This window comes from Tripterygium wilfordii, chromosome 7, assembly GCF_013401445.1.
Source record: "Tripterygium wilfordii isolate XIE 37 chromosome 7, ASM1340144v1, whole genome shotgun sequence".
In the NCBI taxonomy this organism is placed as follows: Eukaryota; Viridiplantae; Streptophyta; class Magnoliopsida; order Celastrales; family Celastraceae; genus Tripterygium; species Tripterygium wilfordii.
In genome coordinates, this window is record NC_052238.1 from 5,122,249 (window position 1) to 5,145,995 (window position 23,747).

At 37.5% G+C, this 23,747-nt stretch overlaps 4 protein-coding genes across 8 annotated transcripts; 3 read left to right on the forward strand and 1 right to left on the reverse strand.

Annotated features, from left to right (window-relative positions):
- Positions 1-2,361: 2,361 nt before the first annotated feature.
- On the reverse strand, positions 2,362-4,771 carry LOC120001720 (adenylate isopentenyltransferase-like). Its single transcript, XM_038850151.1, has one exon. It carries the CDS (start codon positions 4,108-4,110, stop codon positions 2,998-3,000), a length of 1,113 nt encoding a protein of 370 aa, XP_038706079.1. The 5' UTR covers positions 4,111-4,771; the 3' UTR covers positions 2,362-2,997.
- Positions 4,772-10,657: 5,886 nt separating this feature from the next.
- On the forward strand, positions 10,658-14,199 carry LOC120001304 (caffeoylshikimate esterase). Of its 2 annotated transcripts, XM_038849558.1 has the most exons (9): positions 10,658-10,875; positions 10,967-11,254; positions 11,374-11,403; positions 11,701-11,830; positions 11,978-12,124; positions 12,290-12,420; positions 13,075-13,212; positions 13,543-13,641; positions 13,775-14,199. In XM_038849558.1, exons 2-9 carry the CDS (start codon positions 11,117-11,119, stop codon positions 13,991-13,993), a joined length of 1,032 nt encoding a protein of 343 aa, XP_038705486.1. In that variant the 5' UTR covers positions 10,658-10,875; positions 10,967-11,116; the 3' UTR covers positions 13,994-14,199. The 2 variants fall into 2 exon arrangements, with proteins under 2 accessions (XP_038705486.1, XP_038705485.1); XM_038849557.1 differs by lacking the exon at positions 10,658-10,875 and having other exon boundaries at positions 10,909-11,254.
- Positions 14,200-14,640: 441 nt separating this feature from the next.
- Positions 14,641-18,587, forward strand: LOC120001610 (COX assembly mitochondrial protein 2 homolog). 2 transcript variants are annotated; one of them, XM_038849999.1, is made up of 5 exons: positions 14,653-14,798; positions 15,887-15,990; positions 17,418-17,490; positions 18,077-18,181; positions 18,268-18,587. In XM_038849999.1, the coding sequence occupies exons 3-5, from the start codon at positions 17,446-17,448 to the stop codon at positions 18,373-18,375; spliced, it is 258 nt and encodes an 85-aa protein (XP_038705927.1). In that variant the 5' UTR covers positions 14,653-14,798; positions 15,887-15,990; positions 17,418-17,445; the 3' UTR covers positions 18,376-18,587. The 2 variants fall into 2 exon arrangements, with proteins under 2 accessions (XP_038705926.1, XP_038705927.1); XM_038849998.1 differs by lacking the exon at positions 15,887-15,990 and having other exon boundaries at positions 14,641-14,798.
- Positions 18,588-19,325: 738 nt separating this feature from the next.
- LOC120002088 (pentatricopeptide repeat-containing protein At1g08070, chloroplastic-like) lies at positions 19,326-23,609 on the forward strand. Of its 3 annotated transcripts, XM_038850670.1 has the most exons (3): positions 19,326-19,460; positions 19,621-21,637; positions 23,472-23,609. In XM_038850670.1, exon 2 carries the CDS (start codon positions 19,957-19,959, stop codon positions 21,580-21,582), a length of 1,626 nt encoding a protein of 541 aa, XP_038706598.1. In that variant the 5' UTR covers positions 19,326-19,460; positions 19,621-19,956; the 3' UTR covers positions 21,583-21,637; positions 23,472-23,609. The 3 variants fall into 3 exon arrangements, with proteins under 3 accessions (XP_038706598.1, XP_038706596.1, XP_038706597.1); XM_038850668.1 differs by having other exon boundaries at positions 19,458-21,637; XM_038850669.1 differs by lacking the exon at positions 23,472-23,609 and adding an exon at positions 21,828-22,121 and having other exon boundaries at positions 19,458-21,637.
- Positions 23,610-23,747: the final 138 nt, after the last annotated feature.

A 23,747-nucleotide genomic window follows, 5' to 3' on the forward strand; every position in this document is an offset into this window, starting at 1 on the left:
CGAAAATTTTGTCTTTCATGGCCCTTTTCACTCCTTTCTTGGATCTCCCAAGTTACAACTTTCCATCATTCTCAGACAACATTGTTGGGACAGCTTCATCAAAACCCAGTATGCCCACACCACAATATGTTTCACTCGAGCACGGTGATGCTAATTTCAACACTTGCATTTCAATTAATGGGACCCATCAGTCTAATTATATCCCCCAAACACACATTACTCATACCTTCTCTCTTTTCTTCCTCAAAATCGTGATTGATAGTAGGGCTGTTATTGGTATGGTAAATTATCCATTGGTATACCATTACCGATCAATTGGTTACCGAAAATAACAGAAGATTGGTATACCGTTACCAATTGTTCGGTACGGTAAATTTACCGATGATTTCGGTAACGGTAACGGTAAGCAAAGTTCAAAACCGGTAAATTTCCCGATTACCGACATATATATTAAATATATATTAATATTATTTTTAGTTTTAGTTTTATTTAATTATGACCATTAGATTGATCTAATTTAATCTAGACCATTTATTATTTTTAGGGTTATCATTTATATATCACTCGTAGCAATTTCATTAACTTTAAAGCAGCGTTTGCTACATAACAAAATGCTTTGTTGGTATTGATTACATGCTTTTCTTCTCCATTTCCATTATGGTCTTTTATCTTTATTTATCTTGTTTCTTCTAGCTTTCATGCTATGGAGTTTAAAACACTTCGGATACTAAAAATATTAGAAATTAATGAAATGAAAGATTTTCCGTTATAGATTGTTGGAATAATGTTATGTGAATTCTCCTTTCTTTTTTTCTCCGATTGATAGGTATTTTCTCTTATTCACATGTAGCACAATGATCCTTCTCATTAATCTATTACTTTTATTATTGGTATTGTAGGCAAGATGAAAGTGTTGTACTTTCATACAATGACTATTAAACACAATGCTACTTGATGTATTTTTTTTTCTTTCTCTTTTTTAAATAAGTTTAAGAATTGGTAAATTTACCAATTACCGACTTACCATTACCGATCGATCGGTATACCGACCATCGGTATACCGACTCTTCCGGTAACGGTAACGGTAACATTTTTTGAGTTACCGAAAGAATTGGTATGGTAACGATATTCCGTGTTTGGTAACGGTAACCGTACCAATAACAGCCCTAATTGATAGGCATAATAATAACATTCGGAGTGGGGGATGAATGTTTGGGTATATTAGTAGTCTATTGACCAACCCAATTACTATAATCTAGTTAGTACATGTTGTTCCTCACAAGGTTTCATCTTTATCTGCTCCAACACACTTCCCAGGGAAATTATACTTCCAAGTAAATTCGCTTCATGTCATTGTCTGCCATACATGTTGTTTTATGGTCCCAATTGCCTCTTTTTTCCTCTTAATTTTACATTCTTTTTCGTGCTGATTTGACATGCGTCTTCGCAATTTGATCATTATGTTTTTGTTCTTAAGAGCCTTCTCTTGCAAGGAAAGGAAAAACATAGTCCTATTGAATTGTCTGATTCATTGTTTGATGCCATTAATGTCCGACTATGGTGTTGATGTGCAAGTCAGAGGTGTTTTCAGGATCCATCCAGTCTACTAAATATCTGGTTAAAATTTTATTACTTGTTCTCTTCACCTTTTTGCGTGTAAGATTGATTTCTTCAGCTCCTCCGAAATCAGTCAATCAATTGAATCAACTTTACACTAAGCCAAAGAATGAAGATAAGATGCTGTAGAAGCTTGAGACTGTATCATAAAAATCTGAAAGTCTAGATATTTTTTTCAACGTTCATTGTGTACCAAACAAAACTTCTTCTTTTTTTTTTCTTCCAAGTTGAGGGTCTTAAAGCTTTCAATTTTATCGACTTGTATTCATAAACTCTGTTTGCAGCTATTCCCAAGTGTGACAGCAAAAATTGACAACCCATATGATTACAATTTAGATACAAACTACAAGGTCAAATAATTTGTGAGTAGTGGGTCTAAATCTACTGAATTTTGTGTGTTTGATGAAGACAAGAGATGGAGACATTCTCTATCATCGTACTGGAATAGGAAGGAACTAGTATCCACATAGCCCATTCAACCTGTCCTACATAGAATTCAAATATCATTGGTAGACTTGGGTTAGGAATTTAGGATGAGGACCACCTCTTACTCTCAACTTTTATGTCCATGTTCATACTTCATGGCATACATATGTAAAGTAGGTTATGGTCATTTAGTACTGGAGTTGAAGCCTCAGTAAGCACAGGGGAACTGAAATACAGTATACTCTGTAAATATTCCAACTTGTAGGACTTGAAGTAAAATAGAAATGTAGGTGGAATGAAAGTCACTTAAAGAGAGAATCAGACAATAAATGTTCTAATATTTCAAGTTATCTATACAGTGAATGACAATATCTAGTACGTGTATTTACAAGATTGATCAATTGTGACGCAGCCTTAAAAAGATAATCTAAAAGATCTATTAAATTTATGCTGGGTCTTTAAGAATGATTAGGACAGTTAATTGTAATCCTGCTCTGCCCAATTACAATGTAGATTTAGTAATCTTGACAATATTCACAAGAGCCAGCAGCCATCCATGTCATCATCACGGCCTCACCAGAGGATCACTTGAAATTGTGACTTGGAATATCACTTGAAACGGTAGAAAACCAAAGGAGAAAGAACAGAGACAGAGGGCTTGCTTGCTTTTTCTTCATCCAGATATTATTGCTTGTTTTTGTTCCTCCCACAACTGTACTACTACTACCACCAATTTTATACGCTACACAACAAAACCAATATGGTTCAAAATGGCAATTTATAGTTCAAAACTGTGTCTTTTGTCCCAAAAAGAAAAGGATACTGCAAAATTTGTATCTACTCTGTTTTTTTCCAGCTCCGCCATTTGTGTAGAACCCAATAACTCAGTCCCGCTGGGGGAACCTAATGAACCAAAATTGGTCTCCCCGCCATTCACAAAAGTTGAATGACCACCTACTCCTCCTCCTCCTCTAAGAAGTGCTTCACTATCTTCACGGTTGGCTGCAGTACGTCCTTGTCCCAGATTTCAATCCACCTGCCGCTCTTCTTATTCTTCTGGTTCTCAGGTCTCATTTTTTGCTTCTTGTTCATGGATGACGTGAACAAAACTTCCCTAAATGCTTCCGTGGCGTCAACTCTCTGTAGGTCCCACCCAGCTACTCTCAGCCGTTCGATTTTCCTCAGTTGCCTCTTCACAAGCTGATACGTGTTCTCTTTTATCGCCCTCACCGTCTCCTCGTAGGCTTCCCTACGCATGCGACACCACTCCCAATCATCATCCCTCTGCTCCATCATCGGTGGGTATTTACTGAAATACCTATCGAACTCCGGCACCCCAATCGCTTTCCTCAACCCCGTTTCAGTTGGGGTTTTAACCCGACCCGGGTTATAGAACTCTGCCAGCTCCTCGAACATACCCAAGTCAAGCATTTCGTCGACCCGTTTTGCCAGATAATCGCATAAGACTGGGAAAGACACATCCACCCAGATAAAGCAACAGTTGTACCTGAACTCCGTTGAAATCGATTTTGAATTCCAACCAGTAGAAAAAACGTCCTCGTCCGCATTAAACTGATCCACGACTAGGGCGTGAATGAACGAGTTGGACCCACCAACAATCAGGGGCAGTTTTCCCCGTGAAACAATACCCGAAATGTAAAACCCGGCGAGGGAGCGGAAGTTGGAGGGAATGAACTCCCCTTCTTCTGGGTCAATCTCGCCTAGGAGATGGTGAGGGACGTTGCATCGGTCGGGAATGGAGATTTTATTCGTGGTGATGTCGAGACCGTTGTAAACCTGCATTTTGTCGGAGTTTATGATTTCTGAGGGGAAAAGTGTGGCGAGGTCGATAGAGAGGCTGGATTTACCGGTACCGGTGGCCCCCATAAGGACGAGGATCTTGTCTTTTCGACGAACAGGAGAGATGGAAGAATCCATGCGAGGTGGGGCCAACCGGGAGGGCCGGCGGAGGGATTTGAAAGGTGGTCCAGTTTTGAAGGACAAGGAAAGGAGCTTTGTGGGGGAATAATATTGTTGGTAGGTTGTTGGTAAGGGCAGTATTCCCATATGGAGAATAACAGGAAAACCCAAAAAAAAAAAAGAGACAGCCTGGTTTTTTCTGCTTAGCTGCACACACACATAAAATACTGCACAATCCAATACAACAAGGAATATGTGACTCTGGGCTTGTGATTTCTGGTCACAGAGAGAGAGAGAGAGTGAGTACGGAGTACCTGATCAGTCTGTGTGTGGGTATGCAGTATGTGGTCTTTTTTTCTTCAGATTTTGGCGGGGAACAAGAACACTGATATATATGGAAATGAAAGATTGGGGCTTTGATTTTGGTTTTGCTGGCGTATGTGTGCTCTGTTTCGAGTTTATGTTGTCTCTGTGTTTTTTGTTTTGCTCATTCAATCATTCCCATGGATCATGCGTGCCATGCTCTGCTTCTCTCTTGTGTGCTGCGTACTAATTAGCTCTGCTTCTCTCTTGTCTGCCGCTCTCTTCGCAAACCACAACGTACACTCTCTGTTTTTCTTTGATAAGCAAACTCTATATACCATCTGTTGAGCTGTAATTCACCAATCCCTGGTGCTTTTTCTTCCCGGCGTGAAAATTGAAATTATAATATTCACACGATCGAAATAGCACAAGCAAGATTTGTCCAACGCCCAAATCCCAATTGATCGAAAGTGTAGAGTGGCATAAAGTACCCTCCACCTGTATACGTAAATATGCAGCAAGGAAAAAAAGGAATTGAATGTATAGCTATGAGTGTTCTTGTTAATTTATAGTATGAAACTTTTGAACTAGGCTAATGACCAATATTAATTTAGACATGACATTCATCTATCTATTTGTTGGGTCTGACATTAAAATTTTATTCTACATCGAATTGATATAACCCAACGAGTGACATTGATGTATAAGCAGAAAAAAGACGACGGATCCAAGACTGGGCTGTAGCTAAGCCCAATTTTTTAAAATAAAAATACACTTAAAGCCCTAAAAAGAATACACTTAAAATTTGGGCTGCTATTTGAAATTTGAGAGTAAGACTCTTTTGACCAACAATATCAACAACTAACAAATATAAAATTTGGTTATAAATTAGTTTACATATGATGACAAACACATCTGTAGTCTTATGGACCATTGATTGGGTCATTTCCTTTCACTGGGACTTGTTCTGCTATGCACTTTGTATTTGCACTCCCTAAAACATTGTAAGTGCAAGTAATAGTTGTTGTTAATCCAACATCAGTCTCCTTGAATTCCTCTTCCCATGCAAAAGACTGCAAGCAAATAGCAGTGTTTTGGTTTGCTACTGTCATTTGAATGTAATGCTTGCTTTGAAATGCTTCTCTGAATTGGTGTGAAATTTGTATTCATGGATAACATCATTTGTATGGATAAAACTCTCGGAGGTACTGCCCTTAAATCCCGCCAAAGTTTATTGGACGGATCAAAGTGATGTTATTTTAATATTGGCCGACCTCCACATCACTTCATGGCTCCACGCCAACAAGTAAAGGTAAAGTCTCTCTCACACAATTAACGCGTTTTCTAGGTTCAAGAACCAATGATGACTGTCCAAGAAGAACAAACTCATTGGGAGATAGTTTAAACGACTTCTTGAAGTAGTTTTTACAAGCATCGACGGTTGTGTATAATATGTTTTTTGTAAACATAAAATTTTCAAAATTAACCTAAAGCACCTCCCATCTCCCTTATGAAATGCCATAAGAACATATATCCATGATCCATGGACCGTGTAAAATGTCAATCATTGCGCAAACGTATGTTCACCAAGTCCCTATCAATCTCTTTAAATCTTTTTCGATCAATCAATCCTGGATTGGACAGCCCCACAAATATTTCAAGGATTCACATCTTATACCTTCCTTTTTTTGGTTTTTTTTGATGAATGGATGTTGATTTATAGATCAAAGAGAAAAAGACAACCAACATATTGTCTATCTCGCACCTTAGTTGGGTGCGGCTCGGAGTTCGGATATGACCCATGAGTCACAAAGTGGCCGTTTAGCTGGGTATACATGTTGAAAAGCTTCCAAGGATAGTTGATATTTCTAACAATGCGCACGTGTGGACTACTTTTTGAAGCAAAGAGTGAAAATGATTGAATGAATCCACAATGTTTAAAAACAAGTGAAGGTACGTGCATGTTTTTCAAAGTGTGGCATGCATAGATCGATGTCAATATCCGGCTCAAAAGTGGAGATAGATATAGATAGCTTTGGCCTTCTCATCTTGATATCTTCTGAATTATGTGTTGATAATCATTGACTGTGATGTGGGGGTCCTTCTGGATAATTGTGTGGCCTTCTCGAGAGATTGAAATTAGTCTCTCACTCTTGTATTCCCCCATGTGTTTGTGTGTAATTCGTTAATTTAACTCTATTGGGGGCTTCAATTCTCCTTTAAAATTATGTTTAATTATGAATTAAAATGTGTGATTAAGTAATTTGATATTCATAATGTTAGAATATAGTAGATTTTGAGAAAAAATTATAAATACTAAATTTTAAACACTAAACAATAAAAATTAAGTTCTAAATCCTAAATCTTAGACTCTAAACAATAATTTGTAACTCCTAATTCTAATATCCATGCCTTTGCCCGTTGATGGTGTATACATATGTTAATAATCTAAGTATTTGATAATCATGTATTTACGTACATTTTAAAGTTGATTGAGATGTTGATGCTAAGTTGCCATCCCTGTTTACTACCTTACATCAAACAAAATTATATATATATATACACTAACTATTTCTTTAATTATTAAAGCTAGCTAGCTACCTACCTAGCTACTACATAAATCCAAACCAAAGAGATAATGATAGAATATTACACGTATGTTTAATGTCAACGCCTCTAATCACTAGCTTCCAGTCCTTGTTTAATGGTATACAACAATAGAATGACATGACAAATTAAAAAGGACGTACATACCGATTGTGATATTAATCACCCATACTTTGTGACCTAAAATTATCCCAACTAGCTAGGTTAATTATATATATACAACATGAAGATATATATATAGTCTATAAATTAAACTCGTTATATATGTACGTGTTTTCCACATCTATCTTTATCAATCATCATGTTTCACGAGATTGTGCTCTTCATGGGTCCATTATATTCCCCCTCGGTATGAAGAAATATCTTCCGGCCTACCAAAAAGGCTTATGGCTTTCAACTCACACACGATGTGCATGTAGTTGTTAATCTACTCCGACTCTTTGTAATGTGGAAGAGAAACTTGTGCTTTTTGATGAAATGCAAGTTCAGCAAGCCACTTTGTGATAGCCCATGCGATATCTAAGTCATATATCAATATACCGTTGAGGGAGCACCTGGTAGGAGTAGAATTTGTGACCGAGTTACGCACATTGTCAGTTAACCAACCGAGCTACAACTCTTTGGTGGTAAAAATAATTTTGTAGAAATCAAATTATTTGACGGTGTGATTTGTTATTCCAATTCCTAATTATTATATAGTGTTCAGCTTATTCTACCAGACTATTTTTCTTGACTATATATGTTGCACGTATACCTTTTGATATTATAATAATGTTTACATATATGACAAGGAGAAAAAACAATAGACTTCTCTTATCATGCATGATCATGAATCAAACTGTAAATTAATAATGCATATTGACTTGACAAATGAACATGAAATCGTTCTTCAAAATTTTGAAATTTACATGAAATCCTTCTTGAATTCCATGGTCACTAGCTAGCCGGCCGGTGGGTACCAGGACAAGTCTTATATATAATCTCGTGGTTTTTCATCATGATTAATACCAATGTCTTTTCCACACGTTTGAAGCGGCTGGTGGGATTTGTGGAGGGGTTATTCTCATCAGTTTTTTGACAAATTAGTAGTCCAATATTCAATAGGATGGTAGCTTAGAAGTCGTTTTGATGATCACAATTAGACGGCCCTACATTGAGCTCAAAGAATCATCGCTATTCCTTAGTCGGCAAACATTGTACCTTTCACACATATAGCTTATGCCCTCTCTGCCAATCACCTTAATTGCAAATCAACATCAAGATTAACTACATACTATTAGCATTATTGTATAAGTTAATATCTCTCAATTCTGGTATAGGAAGGCAATTAAAAATAGGATAATCAAAAGACTAACTAAACCAGTATTGCGGAAGTAAAGATCGATTGGTTAGTTTACGACGAAGTCAACACAACTTGGAATCCACTAAGAAAATTGAGAGAAATTAACCTCAAAAATATTATTAATTCATCAATCATTCTCTTATTTGTTGAATACGGCTACAATCCTATAAATATTAAAACTATAAACCCCCTAATAGACATAAAATTATAAAAAAAAAATACTAATTTGATTAGAATTCCTATTAACAACTACTAATAAAACTCTTAATAACACGATAATTAAAAATTCTTAATACTTAAGTAAATAATACGAAAAGTGTCATACATCACTAATCTTGATTATTGGTGGGGTGTCTAAAAGGAGGTTAGACGACGTCAAGAAAGAAAGTTGACTATGGTGCACCCAATATATATGATTAGCTAACGATCGAGTTCATATGAAAGAGACATCATGTAGATGGGATTAAGGTTGGGATTAAAAGATAATGAAAAAAATTGGCCTTGATTACACTCCACTTGGCTGAATTACAACTCATACACCGGACGTAGTCGTCATGTTGAAGTGCTTGGTTCTTTGTTTATTGGCTAAAATGATAGTTTATTAAGTAAAATAATTGCATTGAAACTAATAAACATAATACGTACAAAGCATGTATTGTTAGTTTAGAGGGCTAGAAATTGGGGATTGCAATGGGTAGGTTAATAAATTAGGGATAGACTTGGTTTTTAGTTTGAGAGATGTTCTTAGGTGGAGCCCACACCTAATGGCGGGAGGGAAATTATTTTTGAATTAATTGTTGTTTAATTAAAAATAGTTTTCTTGAGTTTAAGAATAGTTATTAAGACTAAGACAATGCTAAAAACCCCCAAAAGTTCTTCAAATTTATGTGGTATTAAAATTGTCATTGATTAAAAACACACATATAAGTTCACTTCACATCCAAACCTCCATATTAAATGAGGATATTTTGACGGTCACTTTTTGAGATCTCAAGCATTATCATTAAAACTAACATGATGTAATGATCATGATAACAACATTTGTGTTTTTTAATTATATGTTAGGAGAATGATCTTGTCTTTCGTGAAAATAAATACACGCGTGCAATTAGGAGATTAATTATTAATTTATTTTTTTAATAAGGGCGTAATTATTATTTTTTAATGCCCCAAACCTATAAAAGAAATTCCACACAAAAAGGTGATGGGCCTGATAGAAGAATAGTGGCCCAAACATAATCAAACTCATAGCGGTTTGGGCCTGAATAATGGTGACCAAAATTTTATTTGGGCTTTTGATAGCTGACTAATTCGTGGGCTACTCATTAACGAAGCCCAAGCTCACCGGCTTTCAAGTGAAGTACTCAGTCCAAGCAATTCGTGGGCTACTCATAACAGAAGCCCACGCTTACCGGCTCTCAAGAGTCAAGTGAAGTACTGATCAGTCTGTCCAAGCAATTTCCAGCAGATGATCTAAAAAATCAGTTCCCCACTCCAGCAATGAATTTATTACAATGAAAAAAAAGGTGGTGAGGAAGGTAATTTGATGCAAGGTAGAGCAAGATCAATGGCTGACCCATTCACAACAATTAATCATAGGACATGCGTAAGTCCAAGATCAATGGCCGGACCATTCACTAGTAATCATAGGACACAAGAATATTGAGGAAATTTTCAACGTGCAGTCATTTTCTGTGATGGTTTGTTAAATAAAAGAGTTATGAAATACATTTTAAAACACTTCTCAAGATATTTCCAGTCGTTTTCGTTTAAATCACTATATGGGTCATCATCAAATATGAACATGTAATTCAATAATAAAATTGTAACGGTGCAATCTGAAAGTCAATATTCTAAGATTATCAAGATGAATATCACTTATAAAACGGGATTTGGACATTCTCAACCAAAATATAGGAGATGGTGGCGGTGGTGTCATTGTTCTCTCAATATACTTGGAATTATGCCAATAACAAAATATCATGTTATCGTCAAATTTAAAAATTACAAATCATGGTTTTTCTTTTTTTCTTTTTGTTTTTCCACCAGCACCGGCCACTTTTATTTTATTTTTTTTTTATTTTATAGCACAAATAAGGAAAATAATTGTATATCAAGAAAATAAGAACTGAGAATGCATCCACATTTGAAAACTGGTGCAGCCCATTTGGCCAACTTCGAGCAATTGCATCAGTGATAATTTGATAATTTGTTAAGGAATGAATGAGAGAAAAGTCGATTTTGTTGGAGTATGAATGAATGAATAGATACAACAATGATATTTTACTCAGTCATTTTTGCTAGACTAAATAGAACGTCGTTAAAGTTGGTTGGCATATATGTTGACTTACTTTTAGCATATTTGGAATCCATTTTACACATTCTCTCTATCAATTTCATTCTCCCTCTATGTACCATTAAAATTACACAATTGTGACATACCACATTTCTCTTCTCACCCATACCCAACTTTACATTACACGTTCCCCAAATTTTTGTTGCCCCAATTGACCTAAAGACCATTGGGGCTGCTCTTTATCACCGGCCACTTGAAGTTCAGACCTGGGAGGTGATCATGAAAAAACGGAAAATAAAAATATGCGCATGAACCACGTGCGAGTCTCCCTACAATTCTGGCAGTGCGCAGAGAAGCAACAACGGTAACGTCAACGTCCAATTATTTAAGTTTCAACGTCTGTCTTGGTGGGTTGATCATACTCACAATTTTCAGTTTTCATGGAACTCTCTCAGGCTCTCCGATCCCGAACATCTCAGTCGTACCCACTTCACCAGAAACTTGCCTTTCCAGTTATCGTTCCTCGAAATCATAGAAGACCCGCTATTTTGCTGCCTCGAACAAGCACAAAACCACAAAATCGCCCTCTAACGGTCACAGCGAAGATGAAGTCACGAATCGAAGGCGTGAGCGACGAGTTGAACTCGATTGCTTCACTGAATCTGGATCACGCGGCTGCTCGCAGACGGGTTAGATCAGCTTTTTTCGAGCTTCAGCAACAGCTCGATCATCCACTTTTCATGGTTGGTTTGATTTGGGAATCAATATGGCCAACTTTAATTGTTTTTTCTTTTCCTGACATTGTTGTCTGATGTTCTAATTTTGGGGGTTTTTTTTTCAACTTGTACGGATTGATGAGTAGCTGGCTCCAACTGGGATCAGAACTGAGGAGGTAGGCAACCGCTAATTAGTTGAATCTTTTTAAATGTACTTTCCCGTCAATTTCTCTTTGTTTAGAAGAAAATATAGGAAAATAAGAAATAATTTCTCACTGTTGGTGCTTTATTCTGATTATGTGAATTAGCACATGTTCTGGTTTTGTGGTATGTTTATGCTGGGGTGGCTTTCTTTTTATGATCATCTGAATAATTGAGCTTCAAGGAAAACACTGATACCCATTTAAGAGCCCATTAATCTTGAATTTGACAAAATTTTGGGTTTATGGTTCGATTGTTGCTTGGTTTTGTAGTGGTATGAAAGGAATTCGAGGGGAATGGAAATTTTCTGTAAAAGCTGGATGCCTGAAGCTGGTGTGCGAATGAAAGGTGCAGTGTGCTTTTGCCATGGTTATGGTGATACTTGCACTTTCTTCTTTGAAGGTTTGTCCTTGTTTATCTTTTAAAGGTTTTTCCGTTTAGCATTATAAAAGTATTGCAAGTTTTGACTTTATAAATCGCTTGAGATAAAAAAAAGAAAAGAAAAGAAAAGAAAAAATGGCATAATACAAGGGGAGCTTGGAACTGCAGGCATTGCCAAGCGAATTGCTGCATCAGGCTATTGTGTCTACGCCTTGGACTATCCTGGTTTTGGTCTTTCTGGAGGACTGCATGGTTACATCCCAAGCTTCGATGAGTTAGTTGATGATGTTATTGAACAATATACAAGAATCAAAGGTTTGATCTTTTCTGTATTTACCTTGTGCGAATGCTGACAGTTGTCTTATATATCATACAGAATGTTAGATTGGACATTTGAGTCAATAAGAATCTATTCAAGGAAAAAAAGAAAACGAGAGCAACTTTTTCTGATCTTTTTTTTTTTAATTTTAAAATTCACAGGAAGGCCTGAATTGCGAGGGTTGCCGCGATTCATATTGGGTCAATCAATGGGTGGAGCTGTTACCCTCAAAGTTCATTTAAAGGAACCACGTGAATGGGATGGAGTCATTCTTGTTGCACCAATGTGTAAAGTAAGCCCATTTCACCTTCTTGCTTCCATCATAAATCTAGTTTCAGTAAGTTGATGTGTTTTATATCTCATCAATAAGAACCATTTGCATTACACTCATCAAAAGTTTAATATTTACATCATTCCCAAAGGTCAGAATGTCAGATCAATTCAGTCAGTTGGGGGAACATATAGCGATATTTTCTTTACTACACAAATGCTTTTCTAACTCTTTGGTAGTGGCTGCTGAATTCGAATTGTGCACTCTGCTCCATTGGTGTAGAAAGTGATATTTTTTTGTTTGCTGGTCCACTTGACATGTATGGTCATAGGCTCATAGCACTTTGGGTGCCAGTTCTTTAGTTGATAATCCAGAATACATGCGTGCTTACTTTGATTTTCATGTTCCAGATGAACATAAGTTTACTGGTATCACATGCCACCTCAATGCTCATAGCTTACTCTTGTAAGCTTTCTAGTCCTCATGTTATCATTGCTCAATTGTGATGACTGACTAGTAGACTTCCCTTTGTAAGCTTACTCTCTGTTGAACTTTTTTTGTGCTCGGTGTTGATTCTTTTAGCATTCTGGGTAGTTGTCATCTAAATTTTATTCATGTAAAACTGCACGTTTTCATGGACTCCGAAAATCATGCTGACTTTTAGTATTTGCCAAGGTTTCAGAGGATTTGATGCCTCCAGCTGCAGTTATGAAGGTGCTAACCTTTTTGTCTAAAGTCATACCAAAAGCAAAGCTTTTACCTGAGAGGGATCTAGCTGAGCTCATGTTCAGAGAACCTGGGAAGAAGAAAATGGTTTGCCCTTTGATTACTTTATTTTTTTTAATGCACATGTGAGACATAATAATGAATAGGCATGGTTGTATGCTTCAATATGGTTCAACAATTGGTAATGATCAAGAGGCTCACTGTGTTATGTTTCACTGGATCTAGAATGATGAAGTTGTAAGCAATTCCTAAAACACATACATGTTCAAGTACACCTGATCTTCGATGTTAAAAAATGGTTTCTTATTCATTTGGCGAGACAAGGACTGTGGCATTTCAACACCTGGACAGTAAACGATTTATAATCAGCATTGTATCATGTGAACATCAACTCAATGTGTTTCTTTCTCTTTTCAGGCTGTCTATAATGTGATATGTTATGAGGACCGAATGCGATTGAAGACTGCGATGGAGCTTTTAAAGGCCACAAATGACATTGAGATGCAAGTGGACAAGGTCACATTAAACTCTATTTTATGTTCTTCACAGTGTCGTTGCCCCCGAATACAGCACTATGTTAATGATATCAAAGCAAATCATGCGTATGATATTATGTCCGCTAAATTTTACCAATTTGGTTGCATTGCAGGTTTCGTCTCCACTGCTTGTTCTTCATGGAGCATCTGATAAGGTAACCGATCCTTCAGTGAGCGAGTTTCTTTATAAAAAAGCCTCTAGCAAGGACAAAACTCTGAAACTCTACGAAGGTGGCTATCACTGCATTCTAGAAGGGGAACCTGATGACAGAATCGCTACTGTTATAGCTGACATTGTTTCCTGGCTCGATTCACGGTGCTCGGCCAAGTAAAAGTTCATGGCATGCTTTCGCAGCTTCTATCATCTGCTTCATGGCACCAGTGATTCCAATGTTGCAACTTCTTCCACTGTTTCTTTTTTCCTTATGTATGTATTGATTTTCTCCCACCATTTCAACATTTCAGTTGGTGGTGATGGTTTTGTAACTGGATTAGTTGGGTCTGAAATTAATAAATAAACCAAATTATTAATTACTAATTCTAGAGTAGATGATGCAGAATTTTTTTTTTATTCAAGGGGAATTGCGAGGGGTTGGACTTGAATCCATAACCTAGTGGGTGGGCTGTTCCTTACATGTTGACCGTTTGCCGTTCAAGTGTTCAACTACCGGCTAGTTTGCTAGATGATGCAGAATTGATTCGTAGGATCAGGAGATGAAAATGCATTCATATTATGTTTAATGGCAAGGTGTTTATACTGGTTCAAGAGATGATGCAGAATTAATTCATGGGGATTACTGTTGAGGTGGCAATATTTTTGGCCTTTAGATTAGATGAATGGTTTAGATTAAAGCAAATGGATGAAACGGTGAGTATAAGGTTGATCAAAACGACTCGTATTGCTTGAGGCAAAAGTCAAAACGCTGCGCTTTAGACTGTGGTCAAGATTGACTTCATTCACCACCACTTATTTGCAATGCAGGGAAACCCTAAAAGCCCAAACTCAATCACAGAGACGAAATCCATCAGATCACAGAAAAAGCCACTGCTTGTCAGAGTGATTCCTCTCGTATCCCCGCGGTTTGTCGGCATCGTTGGAGAGAAACCCATTCTCTCACTCTGGCTACTTCTCCACAGGTTTAAACTCTCTTCCTCTCTCTCACATCTAGGTTAGGTTTTCGTGTCTCCGATTTTTTTGTTTGTGACTCGTAAGTTTCTCATTATTTTGGTAGTTCATACTACTGTAATCGGAAAAGAGACGGGAGACTAGACGAAAACGCGGTCTCTATTTCCCAGATTGTTCGCCTCTCTCCATAGTTGTGCGTTTGGCTTTGTATTACTTTGCCTTTTGTGCAATCAAACTATCAAAGATCCTACCAGTGTCTTTGGATTGCCTTTGTTCCGTCCAAACATGATTAAATGAAAGTGTAGAACTTGGGCATCTTTTTAATTGAAAAACTCGAGAATTCGACAGTGTTTTTCTTTGTTCTTGTGTTTTATTCGTAGAGAATGATGGAGATTAACCTGGTTAAAAGTCAGCCAACATTGAGAACTGCACTCTTCCATCTTCCTGTTTGAGATTTCAGGCCTTGTGACTTGGTCACTTCCTTTAAAATTGCCGGACTGTCTTGGCTACCATTGGACTTAATTCTTGTTAGCAACATGTAAATTTCTCCGTACCATTGAAAAGTAAAACTATATTATTCCTTATATTTCTGCTATGTTCACATTAGGAATGCAGATTAATAATTGAACTGTACCAAGGGATTTCATATGTTAATTTGCATTGTAACTCTTTTCTAGATGTCCATGTTTTTATGATGTTGGAGAGGTCCAATATTTTCTACTAAATTTCTTGTGTATGAGCGGTATTTTTGTGTTGAATGCTAAATGCAGTGTTGCAAAAATCGGGCTAGTCGGCCGACTAGTTGCTAGTCGAGGCTTACCTCCTGGACTAGAGGGTAATCAGGGTAATCGGGCCACTTAATCGGTGGCCCGATTAAATCGGTCCTAATTAAATCGGTCCTAGTTAGGCCTAGTCGGGCATAGTTGATTAGTTGGACTAGTCGGCCTAGGCCTTTTTTTGGGCATGGGCATTTCTTTGACTGGACCTTTTATTTTGCCCCATTTTTCTTCTTTTGGCCCAGTTTCTCATTCAAGTCCAAGTCATAACAGCCCGAAAACTCTCTTCTAGTCTTCTACGTGACTTCACCTTCCCATTGCAGATAGCTTGAAGCCCTAAAATTCGCCTATGTATGTTCTTCACTTGTTGCTGCAACCGATTGCTTTGGGGAGTACAAACGACTAAGGCGCTGGTGATTTCGACTCGGTTCTTTGCTATTCTTTGCTATTCGCTTGTTCTATTCTTTGCTGTCGCTTGTTCTAGTCTTTGCTGGAGCTATTCCGTATTCTCTTCATTGGTTCTAGAGGTGTTCCTGTTCTTCTATCTGCTATTCTTGTACAGTTGTACCCTCTCGTGTTCTGTACTCTGCTGCTAGTCTCTGCTGTTGTGTTCTTCGATTCTTCTTCTAGTCTCGTGTTCTGTACTCTGCTGCTAGAGAGCATGTTACATGTATGGCATGTATGACATTATCTAATTAGTATTGCATTATGTTATTGTTCTAAAATTTGCTCATGTTATGCTTGTTAGAACTTTGTCAATTAATGCTCTGTCTTCAACTAATTTTTTTAACACACACACACAGACACACACACACATATGATATGTATTGCATATATATATTTTTAATTAAAAAAACTCAAAACCATTAATCCGATTAATCCCCGACTAGTCCCCGATTAATCCAATTAATCCATAGTCCCCACGAATCGCCTAGCGGCCGACTAGCGATTTTTGCAACCATGCTAAATAATTGAATTCACAACTTGTTACTAGCTAGATGATGCAGAGTACTTTAGAAAGCGGCTATATCTCTTTGTCAGTTCAATGAAGGATTTTCTATTGATCACAACAAATTGTTTTTGTTTGGGAGAAATTTCTTTATGTTTTAATATTTGTCGGACATCTTACCCAGCATTGGCACTCGATTTGTGAGTTTATCATTTTGAACCTTTGAATAAGCGACCATAAAACTGTTTGGCTTGAGAGAGAAAGAAATAATAAGAGGTTGTGGGATGGTAATTTCTTGTTTACTACTCTATTTATGTTTGTCATGATTTGCCTGGTTAAACCACCCAGAGGCAATTGAACTGAAGTTGAAGATCCTATTTACTTTCCAACTTTCATCATGTTTGAGAATATGATGTATCACAAGGTTCTCTGAGCAGACAATAATAGAAGGGTGTTCTGGGGGGTTTGTATTTCAGAACCTATAGGGAAATCAGTATTCAGTATGTTGTTTGTGAGAGTGAAAACCCGTAAACTTTGCTAGTGAGGTTCAGGGGCGGGGTCAAATTCTAAGCATGATGACTATATTTTCATTTGGATCTACATTCAGCTTCTTTTTTTGTTTCAAATTCCTTGTGAATGTTAAATATGACCCATTGTAGTCCCTACGTGTATCACAAAAGGTTCACCAGTACATATTGGTTTTACCTTTCCATTAAGTTTTCTGTACTTTGGTTCGATGAAACTTCCATGGCAGGATGTTAGTATATTAAAATACTTTTCTCCAGTTTTACTTATGTCTTCCATTCTTCCGTGGGTTTTCATCATAAGACAGTCCAAGACCATTCACATACTTAAAGTTCCTTCATCGGCAAATCTTCTTGACGTTGAAATTGTTATTGTTGCAGGGTGCCAGCTAGAAACTTTTACTGAAAAATGCATCCTCCATTGACATTGCATAGGCACCCAATGTGCGTTGAAGTGAGTTTCCCCTCTACTTTCTTACAGTTATCAATTTCAAACTGATTTACTGGATGTTAATAAAATGTTTGTATGCTTACCTTTCCCTGGTGACTTATATGGATTATTTAGCTTTTGGTTTTTATTGGGAGGGTCAAAGTTGGGGTGACTTGGACCTGGTCTATCGCTACCAGTCCTTCCCACTCTGTCAAAACTATTTTTCTCATTTCTGTGCTCCTACTTACATTTGTTAAGTAAAAATTTGGAGAACCTAATAGGCAAATATCAATGAATTTGAAACTGAAAATATTTGCTCATTTGCTAGTGAGCCATTTTTGAACTATTAGGGCTTAAATAGCTGGGAAATGGCTAGAGCTAAAAGTAAAGGTGAGTTGGCAGCCAGGAAGTTTTGCCGAGCCAATATTCAGCAATTTTGATAGGAAACTTTGACCAACTGTCTGGTTTTTGTCCTGATGTAGATTCCCATATGAAAATTACCTCCATGAAGGGAGTGGCTCTTCTTTGCTGTATTGTTGTTGATTATTTTTTGGTTCCAGGTTAAGTATCTTTCCTTGACTAATATTATAACTTTATAAGCAATCTGCAGATTATTGAGCAGTTTCAAAAGTGTCACTTGGAACATCCAATTGCAAAATTTTTTGGGGATTGTACGGACCTCAAAGTAAAGCTTGATCGTTGTTTCCGGCAGGAAGTGAGTTAATCTTTACACGTACCTCGTGTTTCTGTCTGGTTAAAATATGCATTGTGGGTTTGGAATGAGAATTTTCAGTCTTGCAGAAAGCTGTGAAGCGGAAGGCCAATTTTGAAGAGAGTAAGAAAATGAAAGAAAGGCTTCAAGCAATTCGGAAGGAAATGACTGAAGAGAACCCGCAGATGCAAGCTTGACCGCGAGTGGCAGCAATTGCTGCAAATTGCAAGGAATGAGTTGGATCAAGAATGGTTTACTTGATATTGCGTCTAGGTTTGATATTTCTTCATTCATTCATTCTCCTTGTGGTTGCGAAATAATTCATTTCATCCCATGAAAGAATAATGTTGGAAGCCACTTGAATTCCTGATATTGGATTTCCGGAAATGGCAATGTTATTTTGCATCTATGATTCTTCATTCATCTAATTACTGCGATTGCAGTTGGGAATTTCATATGTTGGCCATTTATATATAGGTATTGAAATAATCCCAGTAGTTCCTGATAAAAACAAGAAATGAGAAATAAAAATAGGAAATAGAAAACAAACCAAGCAGGATCCGCACAGGTAAGTCTAGCGGGTCCTTCGTAGAGATCCATTAGGCTCGGATGATTTTTTGGACTCTAGAATAGGACATTTTGTAATGGAAACTAAATCTATTATGGGTCACCTTGGTGTGGCCAATTGCTATCATATCCGTCGCTTGGACAATATGGTCGCTCATTCACCGGTGAAAATGGCAAAGCATATCACTAGTGAGAATGACATATCATGTTAACGGAATGTCTTTATGGTCTCATGTTTGTCTTCTTTCATGTTGCCTTAGTTTGGAGGGTCTCTTGGTTTTATAAGATTTTTCCCTCTCAAAACAAAAAAATAAAGTTTAAATATCATGATTCAATATTAACCTAATGAAAACAAATTTCCCATTGATATTTCAAAAAAAAAGTATTAACAAAATCGACCCACCGATCCAACCAATTTAACCGGCATTGTTCAAGAAAGCCGGCCGAGTCACTTCTCTTACCCTTTTGAGGCTTTGAGCCACGCATAGATCCGTACAAAGCCGCGGTTCAGTAATGAACGGAGAAGCTCGCGCGGTTCGAGGGTTGAAGGAGGAAAAAAAAAAAGCACTTTATCTTGCTTCTCTTCCGTCTTCTTTAGGTCATATTGCGCACATCTGACTGCCGAGGACGACGGTGCGGCGACCATCAAATCGAATTTTCAGCAGATACTAAAGACTTGCTTTCTCCGTTGACAGATAAACTAAGTACAAGAGCGGTATGTACTCCTCTTTATGTTCTCCTTTTGTTCCAGGTCAAACTGCTGCAGAGTATCTGAAACAAGAGTATTGCTTTGTAAAATTGTGTATTGCTTACGGAGCGTCATAGCAGTCCATGAGAATCAGCCCATTGACTATGAATTGTTCTTCTATGCCCAGGTAAGGCAAGCATAGCCCCATAGCCGAAGCCCATCATAATTATCCAATGCAATTTATAGCTTTTCCCAACTCGTTTTGAACTCGTACGTGCTTAGTTAACCGGCTATTACTCACACTGTCGAACTATTTCTGCTTAATATAGTCAAGATTCGTCAAATCCTGGCTCAAAACACTCCTCACATACTACTCGAAAATAAATTCATATCGCTTTTACAGTCATCATGTAAGACTTCCACTTACCTATGCCAAGTCCAAGCTCGAATCATCACCCATGGGTTTCAGCACAACGATTTTATCGCCCCAAAACTCATTACTGCGTGTTCTTTGCTCAAGCAAATGAACTATGCCCGCAAACTGTTCGATGCAATTCCAGATCAAAATGTATTTCTATGGAACGCCATGCTTAAAGGATATGCAGACAATAATTCGCATAGAGAGGTTGTGTTTCTTTTTAGAGAGTTTAAGAGAAGTGATATGGTTCCAAATTGCTTTACTTTCCCAATTATCTTGAAATCGTGCATGGGAATTGACAATGCCTTGATAGTAGGTGAACAAATGCATTGTGATGTTATCAAGAGTGGGTTTCAATCGAACCCATTTGTGGGTACCACATTAATTGACATGTATGCGGCTGGGAAAGTGATTGGGGCAGCTTATAGTGTGTTCAGGGGTATGGTTGAAAGAAATGTGGTCGCTTGGACTGCAATGATAAACAGTTTCTTTTCATGTGGTGATGTCACTTCTGCCCGGAGCCTTTTTGACTTGGCGCCTGAGCGTGATACTGTGTTGTGGAATACTATGATTTCAGGTTATATTGGGGTGGGGGACATAGCAGGTGCAAGAGAGCTTTTTGATAAGATGCCTAATCGTGATGTGATGATGTGGAATACCATGTTGAATGGTTATGCAAATGTTGGAGATGTCGAGACATGTGAGAGACTGTTTGAAAATTTTCCTCAAAGAAATGTTTTTTCGTGGAATGGGTTGATTGGAGGGTATGCTCGTAGTAAGCGGTATTTTGAAGTATTGAATGCTTTTAAAAGGATGTTAACTGCTGGTGATGTGGTTCCTAATGATGCAACACTAGTGACCGTCTTATCTGCATGTGCAAGATTAGGAGCTCTTGATTTGGGAAAGTGGATACATGTTTATGCAGACAATATTGGATATAGGGGTAATCTGTTTGTTGGAAATGCATTAGTGGACATGTATGCAAAATGTGGAGTTGTAGAACATGCAGTTGACATGTTCAAGAGCATGAATGAAAAGGATTTAATTAGCTGGAATACTATAATTCGTGGCTTAGCGATGCATGGATTTGGAAATGATGCCTTAGTTCTGTTTCAGGAGATGAAAAATATCAGGGAAAAGCCAGATGCAATCACCTTCTTGGGCGTCTTGTGTGCTTGCACTCATATGGGCTGTGTTGAAGATGGCTTTATGTATTTCCGATCGATGGTTGATGATTATTTGATTGCTCCTGAGATTGAGCATTATGGTTGTATGGTTGATCTACTATCCCGGGCTGGGCATCTAGACCAGGCTTTTGACTTTGTGAGGAAGATGCCCATTGCACCTGATGCTGTTATATGGGCTACCTTACTTGGGGCGTCTCGGGTTTACAAAAACGTTCAGTTGGCTGAACTGGCACTTGAACAACTTAGTAGATTTGAACCAAAGAACCCTACAAACTATGTTGTGCTTTCAAACTTGTATGGAGATCTGGGAAGATGGAATGATGTAGCTCGATTAAAACTTGCAATGAGAGACACTGGCTTCAAAAAGTTACCAGGTGTTAGCTTAATCGAGGTCGATGACAATGTAGTTGAGTTTTATTCATTTGATGAAAGGCATCGTGATAGTGAGATACTCTATGGAGCCTTGATAGGATTGACAAGATTGTTGAGATCATATGGATATGTACCAGAGCTAGTGGAGCTGGGGCACGGGCAGGGATCCTGAATATAAAAGAGATATCATCATTCATCAATCATATGAGAAAGAGAAACATAGCTGGGTAACCATCTTGCATCAAGTTACCTTACCACCCTTTTTCATTTAATAAATTCATTGTTGAAGTGTGGAACTTACTTTTTAGATCATCTGCCGGAAATTGCTTGGACTGACATGTGTTCACATCTATTTCATGAGCATTAAAATTACAATTCATGGTTTTTTAATGTTGTGTTCACCTCTCAATTTCTCAGATTGTTCGCCCTCTCCAAAGTCAAGGAGTGTGTTTGGCTCTGCAATTTTTTGCCTTTTTGTAATAAAACTAGCAAAGATCCTGCCGGTGACTTTGGATTGCCTTCACTCCGTCCAAACCTCACTTAATGAAAGTGGAGAACTTGGGCATGTCTTTGGTTGAAAAACTCGAGAATTTGACAACATTTTTTTCCTTCTAGTGTTTATTCGTAGAGAATGATGGAGACTAACATGGTTAAAAGTTAACTAACATTGAGAACTGCACTCTTCTTAGTTTGATTTCGCCTTTTGTCTTATGTTCTTTTTTTTCTTCTTTTTTTATGGGTGCCTGAATGCATGACTTCTATCTTCCTGGTTGAGACTTCAGGCCTTCTGGTAGGCTGGTAGCTCCTAAACTCCTTAGATTTGCTCACTTTCTTTAAAATTGCTTGACTGTGTCTTGACTACTGTTGGACTTAATTCTTGTTAGCAACATGTAAATTTCTCTCCAACCATTGAAAAGTGAAAACTATATTGTTCCTTATATTTCTGCTATGCTCACATTAGGAATGCAGATTAATAATTGAACTGTACCAAGGGATTCTCAAATGTTAATTTGCATTGTAATTCTTTTCAAGATGTCCTTGTTTTTATGATGTTGGAGAGGTCCAATATATTCTACTATTAAATTTCTTGTGTATGAGTGGTATTTTTTAGTTAAATGCTAAATAGTTGAGAACACAGACTTGTTACTGGCAAGATGCAGAGATTATTTCGCTGTCAGTTCAATGAAGGATTTTCTACTGATCACAGCAAATTGCTTTTGTATGAAAGAAATTTCTTTATGTTTTAATATTTTTTGAACAATCTTACCCAGCATTGGCACTCGATTTGTGCGTTTATCAGTTTTGAATCTTTGATTAAGCGGCCATAAAACTGTTTTGCTTGATAGATGGAAATAATAAGGGGCAGTGGGATGGTAATTCCTTGTTTACTACTCTATTTATGCTTGTCAAGATATGCCTAGTTAAACCACACAGAAGTGATTGAACTGAGGTCGAAGATCGTATTTACTTTCCAAGTTCCATCATGTTTTTAGAATATGATGTATTACAAGGTTCTCTGAGCAGACAAAAATAGAAGGGTGTTCTATGGGGTTGGCAGTTCAGAGCTTATAAGGAAACTGCTAGTCAAGTGTTTTTTATTTGTTGTATATGTTTTCTGTCAGATCCCCGGTAATTCATTTTCCATGTAATATTCACCCTTTGTTGGTATTTGGGTGAAGGAGGGAAAAGATACAGTTTCAATATTGGTGATATAGAAGGCACATAATCATAAAGGAATTAAAGGGAAAAAGAATTACAGGGAATTTGAATCTGTTTTGTCATTGTGTTATACTACGTGAGACAACTTTGGTAGTGGAATATCTTACTTTTATCGAGTCTAAGAAGTAATTGTAGTATTGTATCCCTTCCTTAACAGCAGATATTAGTAGGAACTAATGCAGATGATGTTGGATCAAACCTGAGTTTATGATGTTCGATTGGATCAAGTAGTATCATATGCTGTGTACTAATTCTTTATTTCATCTTCAAACATGTTTGTATATCATATAACTGAGAGGTAATTTTAAGTTTTGGCTATTGAAATTGATTCTTTCTTGTCAGGGTGGGGAGGCAGGTTTTCAATATAACATCTTTAATGGTCAAGGTTGATTCCAAGAAGCATATTGACAAGCCCATTTGGAGGTGGCCGCCCTGGAAGAGTGAAGAGAAAGAACATGGAGGCTGGTGCCAAGAAAAGCTGCTGGAGGAGATGGGGATGAAGAGAATGAGGAGTAAACATTGGCCGAGCAACAGGTCCAGCAAGATCACCTAAGCGTAATAGAAGAGACAAGCTGGGCCCAAAGGCCCAGTTTATATAACAAAATAATGTAATTTGGG

Excerpts from the sequence above, each read along its gene's own strand:
- LOC120002088 (XM_038850670.1), top strand. The coding sequence starts at position 19,957 with ATGAACTATGCCCGCAAACTGTTCGATGCAATTCCAGATCAAAATGTA.
- LOC120001610 (XM_038849998.1), top strand. The coding sequence starts at position 17,446 with ATGCATCCTCCATTGACATTGCATAGGCACCCAATGTGCGTTGAA. Across the intron at positions 17,491-18,076 it reads GGCACCCAATGTGCGTTGAA|ATTATTGAGCAGTTTCAAAA; the intron begins GTGAGTTTCCCC and ends AGCAATCTGCAG. Across the intron at positions 18,182-18,267 it reads ATCGTTGTTTCCGGCAGGAA|AAAGCTGTGAAGCGGAAGGC; the intron begins GTGAGTTAATCT and ends TCAGTCTTGCAG.
- LOC120001720 (XM_038850151.1), bottom strand. The coding sequence starts at position 4,110 with ATGGGAATACTGCCCTTACCAACAACCTACCAACAATATTATTCCCCC.
- LOC120001304 (XM_038849557.1), top strand. The coding sequence starts at position 10,952 with ATGGAACTCTCTCAGGCTCTCCGATCCCGAACATCTCAGTCGTACCCA. Across the intron at positions 11,404-11,700 it reads CTGGGATCAGAACTGAGGAG|TGGTATGAAAGGAATTCGAG; the intron begins GTAGGCAACCGC and ends TTGGTTTTGTAG. Across the intron at positions 12,421-13,074 it reads TTGTTGCACCAATGTGTAAA|GTTTCAGAGGATTTGATGCC; the intron begins GTAAGCCCATTT and ends GTATTTGCCAAG.